This window comes from Panthera uncia, chromosome F1 (genome assembly GCF_023721935.1).
Source record: "Panthera uncia isolate 11264 chromosome F1, Puncia_PCG_1.0, whole genome shotgun sequence".
Taxonomy (NCBI): domain Eukaryota; kingdom Metazoa; phylum Chordata; class Mammalia; order Carnivora; family Felidae; genus Panthera; species Panthera uncia.
In genome coordinates this window covers 12,152,240-12,164,970 of record NC_064813.1, presented here as the reverse complement: position 1 = coordinate 12,164,970, position 12,731 = coordinate 12,152,240, and the positions used below count along the sequence as shown (strand labels likewise).

The 12,731-nt window shown below is 33.6% G+C and overlaps 1 protein-coding gene across 4 annotated transcripts in view; it reads left to right on the top strand.

Annotated features, from left to right (window-relative positions):
- The window catches only part of KIFAP3 (kinesin associated protein 3), a 353,458-nt gene that overhangs the window by 329,291 nt on the left and 11,436 nt on the right, over positions 1 to 12,731 (top strand). Inside the window, exon 21 of one of the 4 annotated variants that reach the window (XM_049633901.1) lies at positions 10,478 to 11,082. The exons of the other annotated variants lie outside the window; for them this stretch is intronic. Coding sequence (XP_049489858.1) covers positions 10,478 to 10,580 — 103 coding nt within the window. The 3' untranslated portion in view covers positions 10,581 to 11,082. Of the gene's footprint in view, positions 1 to 10,477; positions 11,083 to 12,731 lie in introns of those variants that run through there. 4 annotated transcript variants of the gene reach the window in all.

The window sequence follows — 12,731 nt, the reverse complement described above, 5'->3', positions numbered from 1 at the left end:
CTCTGCCCCTCTCCTGTTCGTGCTCTGTTTCTCTCTCTCTCAAAAACAAACAAACATTAAAAATTTTTTAAAAAGCATAAATATAAAGGTCAAAATAGGTAAAAGCAGATCCATTTAGCAATAGATAATCACTTTACATTAAATTCTCCACTTTTTAAAGAATTGACCACAGAGAGCTTTTCATTTGGTTTTTCCTTATAGAAAATTCTGTTTAAAAAAATGTTATTTACCTATAATGTTTTGGTAGCATAAAAGTGAGTATACTACTGCCACATCTATGATTTCTAGTAGTGAAAGTTGACGGTATTTTTGGAGTATTTGGTCGTTCTATTTATATTCAGTTGTATGTATAAAACATGACAATAGACTCACTGATTTAATCTTAATATGTAAACATATTTTCATTTTAAGACAAGCCTATTATTAAAGAATGTATAACATTAAAAAACAAAAACTTACTAAATGCTTTGTATACACAAGGCACTATTATACCTTTTATCGACTCTGTTCTTGGCATACACATTTGTATAGGTCCCTAATATTTGTCCTTAGCTGTATCTAGTTGGAGATATTTGCAAGAGTTGCTTCTCAGTTTAAATGCAATTATGTTAAATCATAATTAAAACAGTTAGAGGAGAACTTCTTTATAGAAGCCAGTGGGGTTGGGTAACAGACAATATTCTATTTAGTTTTGAAAGTTGCTCTGTTTCAGGGTGTATTATTTGGTCTAAAAATATCTAGATCTGTGAAAATTTTTATTATAATTGTATTAAGTTACCCAAATAGCATTGTTTTTAATATATGTAAGCATGTATTTCAAGATTAGTAATCAGTGTTAATACCTAGTCATTTTAAGTTCTTCCTCCTTTCACCAATATTAACCAAACAGAAAATATGGTAAAATTTCTTAAACCATTTATAAGAAATAACACTATGTGACAGGTAAAATTATATCTAAGGTAATGAAATTTTACTCTTAAGCTTGTGGAATGGTGAAAACAGGAGAACACAAGATGCAATAGCTGTGTAACACAGTTCTGATGGGAACGTTAAGTCAATGCAAATAAGTGACTTTTACACTATGAGACTCGGGCTGTAACATAATTTGTATTACACTAAATTGCACTTTTCTTTTTAAATACATAGCCATTCTGCCAGTATATTTTTTTTATTTCAGGAGGTGACATGTCTTAGGAGCCTCCTAAAAGTTTCAAGGAAAAATGTTTAAGGCTTTTTTTTTTTTTTTTGGTCTAAATCAGAGTGTACAAAAAATAGTAACTTGCACTTATGTATATATCATCATGTATTTCATTTGATCATGGATAGTGTGTGAAGTAGATAAGGGAAAGGGTAGTCCTGTCTCTATTTTAACAAAAGTAGAAATGAAGGCTTAGAGATTTTTAAGGGAGTAGTCCAAAATAGTGAAGCCTTTACTATTATACCAGTATGGCCTCCAAAAGGCAGGCAGATTTATTAGTCTAACAGTGAACTGTGCTTTATAGTATCTTAGAGTAAATGTTATTAAAATTCAGAGTAAGATATGTAGTTTCTGCTGTGCAGCACAACATTGTTTACCTACTTTGCTTTCATATATTTCACATAGTTGATTGCAAACTGATGCTTCAGATTGCTTGGAGGCAAGTTGCTAAAAATGTATGAACACATTAAGTAATTAATTACTTAAGTAATTAATAGTGAACTAATAAGTAATTTAACTACTGTTAAATTCTCTTCAGTACTTCTTAGTTCATTAAGTTCTCCACAGAATAAAGAAAAATAAAAACAAAACAAAATAAAAGTTCTCCACAGAATCCAATCATATAAAAAATGAGGGTGAAATGAGCAAAATAATCTGTCTCTAAGGGTTAATATCTCATGCAAATCATTTATTTAGCTAATTAATGTACATGTTTATATACATGATGCTGTTGTTTTCTACCTATATATGAATCCTCATATGTTAGTCTTAATTGTCTTATTTGTGTAGACATTTTATAGAGACAACAGTCTTCCTAGCCTTAAACAAAGGCTTATTCTGCTGCTGGGACACTAATGATTTGCATTTCCCAAGGAGAATTGAATTAGGTTTTATTAGTAAATTGGGCCTATAACTTTTAAGGCCAGATTTTTATTAGATTATCACACATCAGCATTAGCAAATTGTAAACTTTACTGAAATATAGAAATACAAGCCAAAATTCAAGGCTTAGAATTCTGGAAACTTGGGAAGATGTTTTATCCTAGAGAAATTATACTCCTGACTTGTAAAAATATTTTAAGTGATTTACTTTCCTTTGGAAATTTAGAAGCAAGAGAAGAAGTTGGCAACAAAACTGCTCTCGTTAAGTTTGTGGTAATTTTCAGTCTGGTGATCTGAGCAATACGTGTTAGCTGTATATAAGGCCCAAAGATGCTCCAAAGGAAAACGAAATTTACTGTCACTTTATTAGGACTTTTATTTAGAAGAAATGCAGCATAACTGAGTCTATAAATAAAAAAAGTAATCGGACTACGACTGGATCCTATAAAAATGTTAACACATCAATTATGGTGTAGCTTTGTACTAGAAGAAATGACATGGAAGTTAATCCAGTCGTGGCCGGGAAGTTAATTATATCGCCACCTTTTAAGAAGGATTATCTAGTGCTAAAGTTTATATATTTTCATATGTATTAATTGTATTTCTTTGACTATACAAATATATAAAAATTAGTTGTAAATTTAAATGTAAAGAAAATAGGAAGTCCATAAGCAAAGATGACTGCTTTTGTGACATGTTTGACCTGTGAACAATGCACTTATTTAAAAAAAAAAAAAAAAGTTTTTTTTTTTAAGGGAATAGGATGTAAATTGCCATTATAAAGCCTTGCTTATTGACATTCTAATGAGAATAACAAAACCGTAAGCAATTTGTTTGATAAACACAACCACTCCCTCCAAAAAAATAAGAGAGGAAAACACATCATGTCTTTTATTTCCTGTAAATCTGGATTTGGTGATATTGAGTTTACTCCTCAACTCAGAGATACTCTTTAATTTAAAGTTGATTTATTGTAACCCATCTGTGTTTTGATTGATTTAACCATGTGATTTAAGTATTTATGAACAATTGTTAAAAAAATTCCTTAGGTTAGAAATGTTAAACCAAATATTTTTATTTGTTTTAAAAAACATGAAATCTAGAGCCTATAGGTTTTTAAACATAATATTAATTAATTCCCATATTTTCCATATTGCCCATAGTCCTTCCAGATGTGCTGTTACAAATAGCTCACCCCTCAGATATGAGCCATATGGGTTCTGTAAACTGATTTGCACTTATTTTGAATAGGAATTGTATAGATTGCAGATGAATTATTAAACTATATTTATAATTGCCAAATAAATCTAAGAGCAAAATATTAAACTGTAGTAAATGAGAAAAGAATGTGCAATGAAGACCTGCCTGCTTTAATAAGTTGAGTGGGTTACCTTCTCAATTTCAACCAAAAGAAAAGAGTTGCCTTTTTTTTTTTTTTTTTTTTTTTTTTGTTTTTTTTTTTAAAAAAAAAAAAGGTCTATAAAACTGCTTACAGAAGTATCTAAGACAAAAACAAGGAAATATAATGTTCTAAACTCAGCCGGTCCAAACCACTTGAGCTGCTATGACAGCTCATAAAACTGAGAGTAGTTTTTAACTGGGCTCTGTTTTACATTGCCAAAGTGAATTTTCCTTGCAGGAAGTAGCCAGAGGGTTTATTTAGTTTCCAGTCCATGGCTTTGATCTTTCTGTACTGTCACATCTCGGGTTACATAGCCCTTTTTCACTGCAGTAAATCTGCAACAGTTAATGAGAATAAAATTTCCTCCTTCTTACTGATCGCATGCTGTTAAATGCCAAACCACAGCCAACTGCATATTTGCAAAATTTTAGCTACAATGTATGAAAACAGCGCAATCAATTTAATCTTGTTGTCTTTGTAATTCATTTTATTGGGCTTTCTTCCTTTTTAAGTGACCTACTTTATCAAGTAAGTGGTTCCAAAGCCAAACCTGGGAGGAAGATTTAGAATGTTTAATAAACTGAGAGGAGAAAGGTGTGTGTGTGTTGGGGAGGAGGGGTGAAGCGGTGGGTGCACGTGGATCTGTACCACCGTTGAGATTCAAATTGGGTCTACTTTAATGCTTTCGAAAGACCAAGCCTCTTTTCCTCCTCAAATAACAAGCTGGTTTATTATTACTTTGATTATGTTGTGTATTCCGTTTCAACATAAATTTGTACCTAATGAGTTTATTTAATAGGTTAGAACATTGTTTTTCACTTTTGATTGCATACATTTCTTTTGAGTCTATAGTATTTAATGGAATTTAAAGGATTTCAAAAACTTTGATCCCTACATTACAAGAGCTGTCCTTAAAGTAAAAATAACATTGTTACCAGCATCTGCTGAACCATCTCATCAAATGGGTCCTTACACATACTGGTGATATATAAATATCTGTTGAATAAACCAATGGAAATTAAAAATCACATAAAGCAAGCTGAATTTTGTACATTATTAAATACATATATCTTCATTCTGAAGTACAAGAAAATCTTACATTTTTTATTTTTCATTTTTGGCTACAGTGAAATCTCTCAGTTGAGGCATTATTTGATTCAGTTAATCTATGTTAAATTTCTTTCACTCACACCTTTAATCTTCGGTCTTGTTTTGTAGTTGGCAACTGGAACTTATAGCTCAAGAAATTCACACTTAGAGGCCATTTTAGATGATAGCCATTGATATATGTACTTTATTAATATTATGTATTTATATAGATCATATATATATATATTATAAAATTAAATTAAATATAAAAGAAAGCTGGTTTTAGTTGCTCATCATTGAAGTCACAGGACTTCTGCTTTCACAGGACAAGGTATTTCTAGTCTCATAAAAATCAAAATGTTGGGATAAATCAATAGTGTGTAACATCCATTCATTGATTTACATAACTCTCATAAAAACAATGACTAAAAATGTATTGAAACTCAGAATATTTCTAAATTGGAGGCAGTAAAGTCACATCTCCCGATAAAACCGAGAGAGGACCCACTTTTGGGACAGTACCAGTTGTTAGATACCACAGTAAGAAAGGAGGGTTGGAGGGGCGCCTGGGTGGCTCAGTCGGGTGAGCATCCAACTTTGGCTCAGGTCATGATCTCACAGCTCGTGAGCCCGAGCCCTGCGTCAGGCTCTGTGCTGACAGCTCAGAGCCTGGAGCCTGCTTCAGAGTCTGTGCCTCCCTTTCTCTCTGCCCCAACCCACTTGCATTCTGTCTCTGTCTCTCTCAAAAATGAGTAAACATTAAAAAAAAAATTTAAAAAAAAAAGGGGGGGTTGGAAAGGAGTGGTTTGAAAATTTTAAGAGAGGTGCCTTACTGCCCAAGGCCTTTTTCAGCAGGTGTTAAATATAAGGTAGAAATGTTGAACTTTAAAATTTTAGTTCTCTTAGAATTATTATGTTTTCAAATAAGCCTATCTAGGCGTACTTTCACTGTAACATCATAGTTTGAATGTGAAAAAAATGAGGCTAAAACAAAATTTTAGACTCTATCTGTGGGGAAGACTGTTCTATAGTTTGTTTCTTTGTTTTTCTACAACTTTAAATCTGTATCAGACCATTAGTCCGTAAGCCCCCCAAAATTCTGGATTTGAAAGTCCACAGAAAATTTCTGCACAAAACAAACATTTTTTTTTCAGTTTTTGTTGTTCTTTAAAAAAAATTAAAACCTAGGGACGCCTGCATGGCTGAATCCATTAAAGCGTCCGACTCTTGATTTAGGCTCAGGTCATGATCTCGTGATTGATTCCTCGGTTTGAGCCCTGCATTGAGCTCTGTGTTGACAGTGTAGAACCTGCTTGGGATTCTCTCTCTCCTTCCCTATCTCTCTGTTCCTCCCCCACTGATGCTTTCTCTCTCAAAATAAATAAATAAACTTAACAAAAATTTTTTTTAATAAAATAAAAATCTTAAAGTGACGCTGCCCACAAAAGTTTGTTTCTGGAACATGAATAGTCAAGTCCAGTTTTAAATGAAATTACTGGAAAGGAATAGAAACAATGCAGGCTTCAATACCATATAGACTTCATCTTTATTCTAATTGTATTGTTTGGAAAGTTATTCTCTAAAATGATTTTGCATCTGTCTGCAGTCAGATATGTTGATTAATAATTATGATATGTATTGAAATATATTTGCTGAGTGCCAGGCAATATGCCAGTTGCTGTTTATTACATTCCTTATCTAATTTAATCTTAACAGCTCAGGGAAGAAGACATTATTATTAAGGAAACCAAAGCTTATCAGGTTAAGCAACTTGCCCACAGGTAATCATTCCACCACCTAATCTCTTCTCTTACTTTTACCCATCTTTCTCTCTTCCCTTCTGCTAGAATGAAGGAAATGTCCTTTTTTTTCAAAGTCCAGTCAGTTCATTTTGCTCCGAATTCCATCCCTTCTTGCCTTCTCAAGGACTTCTCATTATTTTCATCATTTTTCATGACTTTTCATCATTATTTTCCCTTCTTCTGGATTATTCCTGTCAGCTTACAAACATAATCTGGAACCCCCCTCGTTGAATTCTCTTGGGCCCCACAGCACACTTCGACTACTGCTCATGTCTCACTTCTCTTCACAGCATACTCCTCAAAAGACTCCCATGTACTCTTCAGTTTCTCCAGTCTAGTCAGAATCCTCGGTGATCTTCATGTTGCCAAATCCAGTGGACCTTTCTCATCTTTAACCCAGCAGCATTCGGCACAGATGTCCGGGCCCTGCTTTTTGAATCTCCCTTCTTTCATCTCAAAATACCCCATTTTTCTGATTTTCCTCTAAACACTTCTCCATTCCTTCCCAGTGTTCTGTGCTGTATATTCCTCCTCCCTTTCCCTTTTAAACACTGGTTACTTCAGGGCTTCGACCCTGTTCTCTAACAACACCCTTTTGGAGGGCCCTCTCTTCTACCTACATCCACTACCTAAAGGATTTCATCCAGATTCCATGGCCTTAAATACGATCTTAGCTTAAATATTTATCTGAGACCTTTCCCCTGAGCACCCACCATTCCTGTCACTGTTTAACTACCCAATTGAATGTTTACTAAGATGATCTAACATAAGTTTTGATTTCCTCCATGCAAATAGGTCCCTCCCCTAATCTTCATCTCAGTGAGTGTCACCATCATTCAGTAGGTCAAGGCATAGACTTGGGAGTCTTTCCTGATTCCTCCCTTTTCCTCATATATTCCTTCCTCAGAGAGTCTTTTTCCGACAAAACTGTCAAAAGTAGCACCTTCTCCCCGATCCTGTACTTACTGTCGGTTTTAGCACCCTAATCATCTATTTGTTGTTCCCTTGTTCATCTCCCTCCTTCTACAAGAATGTAGTCTCCAGAAGACCAAGAACTTAGACTTTCTTATTCAAAGTAGCATCTACAGTGCCTGGCATACACTAGCTTCTCAGTACATATTTGTTTAATAAATGAGTTATAAGGGTCAGAGCCATTAGTTTAAACACATATATGTCTTACTCCATTTCCCATGCTATATTTTACTTTCAGTGTTGTTTTGTTACAGTGTCTTAGTTTTATATTTAATCTTTACTTTTTCAGTATTCTTTCAAATGTGCAACGTATTAAATATGCAATCAAAATATATTATGTGCTTGTATTATAAAATTTGGGATAGGAACCCATGCTATATGGGAAAATTCTATATAGGATAAAAAACTGTCTTCTGAATTGCAGTATTTTATAGATAAAGATACTTGCCTTTGTAGTTAAGACTGAATTAAGAAATTCTCAGTTCACATGTATTCTACTACATATCTGTTTGAATCTATTAAGAAGTACTCATCTCTACTGACTGTAAGCATTCTGTACCATAAAAAAGTGTTAATGCCAAAAGAAACTTTAATGTCCCAGTATTACAAGTTTTGCATTAGTTTTCATTACCAAATAGCTTATGTTCTGTTAGAAACAAATTTTATGTTATACTTAAAATGAATAAAGGTTTTCTTTGATCTTGTTTCATTCCTATTACTGGGTCTTAATAAAAATGACCTGTTAGCAGTCAGTAAATCAGAAGTATAACATGTTGGAGGTTATTTTGTTATTTCCAAAAGATACCTTTAACTTTTACTTGAATTAAAGACATTTAATGAAATTAGCTTTATAGAGTAATGATAAATGAAATCAACTTTATAGAGTATAAAATAAAGATACAATCAAGGTAAGGATGTGCATTAAATGTTTTAATACTTAAATTTTCCTATACTCAGTAACCTTTTTGATTGACGAGCACTGGCTAGTTTCTACGGATAAAGAGATCAAAATCACTTCCCTTTGAGAAGCTTATAGTTCAGGGTTAAAATATAATTTTTTGAGATAACTTACATTATCCTATTTATTATTCTTTATATCAACTTTCTTTTTTTTGAAAACGTTTAAGGGTAATAGCAGGCTTAGAAAAGGAATTAAGGAATTAATACTAAGTACGCTGTCAGTATTTGGACATGGTTGGTCTAATACATGTTCCTGCCCATTTAAAAAAAAACATGAGAGAGAGAGGCAGGGGGGAATGGTAGAGAGAGGGGGAGAGAATCCTAAGCAGGTTCCGTGCAGTCAGCACAGAGCCTGACACCGGGCTCCATCCTACGACCCAAAATGTGAGATCCTGCCCGAGCCAGAGTCAAGAGTCGGCCACTTAACAGACCGAGCCAGCCAGGGGTGCCCCATTCCTGTATATGTACATTTCTGTACATATATGTATTATACATTTCTGAATTGTCCTTAATCTTTAGAGGACACAATCTTTAGAAGAGAATGCCACTCTACCTTAATAAACAGTTTTTTAAGAGTATGCTATTTAGAATATTGCAGTTTCTTAACTTCCATTACAAAAGTATGCCTTTAGAAATTTTTTAAGGAAAAAAATCCGATAATCTGATGATGTTTTATGTCAATTATATCTCGAAGCTGGAGAAAAGTAAAATTTTAAAAAATGTTAAAGATACTGTGAAGAATTTTCTTAGATAACAAAGTAAATAGAGTGATAGATTCAGATTTTTTGCATTTTAAGCTAAGCATTGCAATACTTGACAAAGAGTCACATTATTATTGAAATATAGCCCCTGAATTATATAGACCGTTTAATTAAACATTATTCTTTGATGGTCTGGTAATTCCCTAGAATTTAGTTACTTCATTAGAACAGTAAGCACTTTGGAAAGTGTCCAGACAGCAGCTTGTTGTGGCTTTGTAATAGAGACAATGCCTCTTTACAAACACATCAGTGTCCTACAAAACATACTTTGAATAATTGTGTGATTTTAGGAAAGGCATTGTATCAGAGTTTGATGTGAATGTTTATTTCTGATGCCACCTATCTCTACTCTTACTGAATAGAAACCTTTCCTCTTACATAGTAGGTAGGTGGGTAGGTAGGTAGGCAGATAGCTGTTCCCAAGGGAATACATGACCCTACATTTTAGTCTTTGATTTACACTGATATCATAGCTATTGATGAATTCTCAAAGCTTTTAATTGAAAGAGTTTCAGATTACACATGATTTGTTTCAGGTTTTCTCATTAAAAAAAAAAAGACAATAAACCTCCATTGGTAGTTGTTTGGAAATGGAAGAGATGTCTGGAATTAAGGGGATTGATTATGTACTATTATCCTGCAGATTATAATCGTGTAAGGATTTTAGGCCAACATGCAGTCTTTAAGTAGTAGCCCAGACCACTTAGTAATTTTATAACTGCTTAGTGCCTCTAGCAAATAAATAGAACTCAGACCTACTTCAGAGAGACAAATGGGACAGTCTGTAATAAAATCCATTTTCTTTTTAAAAAAAATTTTTAATGTTTATTTTTGAGAGAGAGAGAGCACAAGGAGGGGAGGAGCAGAAAGAGAAGGAGACACAGAATCCCAAGCAGGCTCCAGGCTCCGAGCTGTCAGCGCAGAGCCCAATGTGGAGCTCCAACACACGTACCGTGAGATCATGACCTAAGCTGAAGTCAAACACTTAACCAACTAAGCCACCCAGGCACCCCTGTAATAAAATCAATTTTCAAATGTTACTTTGTTTTTACATTTGAGAAAAAATGATTGGTAATTTTCTAAAATGTATATATCTATTTAACTGTTAATTCTTAGTGAATTTAAAATCTGTGTATGTCTATGTTGGTTTTCATGTAAAAGTTATACCTTTCTACAGTCTCATTTCAGACTGGAGAGGTACGATCAACAAATTATTTCTTACTCCCTTTGATTGAGTTAAATATTATAAAATAATTAGTCCTTTGAATAGACTTATAAACAGGAGCATAATTAATGATTTCCTGAATATCTTCTCTTTTGTGAACATATATCTGCATTCTGTTTCAAGTAATATCTAAAGTTTATCTAAAGTTGATACATCCCATTTTTTCAGAAATTCTTTCCATTTCAGGTTCTTCCAGCTAAAAACAAAGCACCTTGGCCTGTCAGAAATTAAAAGGCAATACAATCTTAAAAAGGAATCCAGATTTGTGTGGACAGTATCAGGTGGCTAATTTAGAGCCCCTCAAATGTGAAAGGATGGGAGGAGGCTTCTATGAACATAGTTAGGCAAGTAAATTTTTAAGTTGCAACTGTAACCTAAAACTTACATCTTTTCAAATTGATACAAGAAACCCCATAAAACTATATTTACATGGGTGTTCAAACTTAATGCTAGGATCTTTTTTTAAGTGGTTAAAAAAAAAACCCACAGGAATTCTTAAAAGTCTCAAAAAGTTGTGTTGTTTTTTTTTAAAGTTCTCTGGGTTTTAAGGACTTTATAAATATTGGACTATTGTAATTCAACTTGTTCTCTGTATACACTAAGGGGAAAAAAGAAACTATTACACTTTCTTACAGTTGCATCTTGCCTTTTTCCCCTCAAGTCTTAGGGTGGGGGGTACTGTTTGCCATCAGCAAGTGGGCACCATAGTCATTTTAAAGAAGTCAGTTTGTAATCTTTCCTTGTCCTGCATACTTGAAAAACCTAATCTAGCTATACCTATATGCTAGTTTTAAATACTGCCTAAAACTCTATACTGCCTATAATCTCAAAAATGTACAGTCAGTGCATTACCGTGTCCCTGAAGATTTCTCCTGATAGTTGCCCAACTTTGCTTATAAGTCCCAGATTGTCGGGCTGGCACAACCCCAAGATAATGAACATCATGGAATGAAAATACCCTATCCTAGACACGTCCGTGACCTGTGCCCTTTTCTAACAGCAGTAAACCTGAGTACAGAAATGTATGCAGTTTGGGAAGTGATGATTTGTGTGGAATAACTAAAAACCTTACCCTTGATTTACTGCTTTCAAAATAAACTCACTGAATATAAAATAAGGTAGAAAAGCATGCAGAGAGACATTCGCGGTATTTTCATCCCAACATGTGTTGTATCATTTGCATCAATCATGATATAGAATCTGAAGGGTTTTGCTTGAATAACCTTATTTATACAAGCAGTCGAGTCTCACTATGGTAAAAGGAAGATATGATTGGCCTTGGCATTATTTTAGTGCAATAACAATTAGTTGCCTACGTATAGGCATAAATCTCTATGAATTATGTAACAGCCCTATAAAAGCAAACGGAAAGCATGTGTAAGAAGCATGCCAAATATGATCGAGTGTCTTTTAACTGTCTAGATCATGTGGCAGGAGCCAGAATTTCATAAGTATTTTTAGGGAAGGCTCTATCATTTTCATATGTCATAACACTAACAACACCAAATATATAATCTCTTAACTGTTCTTATAAGAGACTTGGACGTATAATAATCTCAAGGCAGATGTTAAAAGGGATAGCCATTATTCTTATTTTACAAGAAGAAATTATGACAGTTACAAATATAGGCTGAAACAAGTTATATCCGTAGAAGCAGAAAACATATCCAGATATTCTGGGTTTGAGGTCATTGCACCCCACTAACTTTAATAAAATTCGGGAGTTGTTGATAAGTTTATACTTAAGTTAGTTTTGCTAATAAATATACTTTCCATTTCTTAAATTAAGGGAGAAAAATGCCCATGTACATCAGTGATTTTAAAAAAAGTATGGTGTTTTCTTATGTTGCTTTGAAAATAACTTTAATTTAAATATGGCAATAGGGTACAAGTCAGAAAAGTAATTGTTAGAATCGTATACATTCCAGTCTACACTGAATTAATTTGCTTGGTATCATTGCAGCATGTGCCCAAATTGTGCTGGCCCCGTTCTGTGAAGATGGTATAGAAATACCTGGCTGTATCATCAGAACACTACAATCTGGTTGAACAGAGTGATTTAAATCAGTCCATATCTTGACAGTCATCTTACAATTAGCCGTAGACATAAACAGAAAATGATTTTGGGTTTTTTGTTTTTTTACAGACCCATGACATAACAAACATATTCTCAAGGACAAGAGAGCTCATAAAAACTTAAGAGTAGAGATTTACTTTAGTCCCTGTTTTTCTAGTGCTAAATACAGTGTTGGTATATTATATAGTATACTGAGATTTTAAATGCTCTAGAAGACACTAAATAGCTATGAAATATTTATCTGACCTGTAGTGATTCCTGACTTAGTGGCTGAAAGTATTTATGTAACAGTGTCCAACATAGATGTTTTAAAATATCACAATGTAAGGCAATGTCTTTTGTTGTATATTTAATATTATAAAC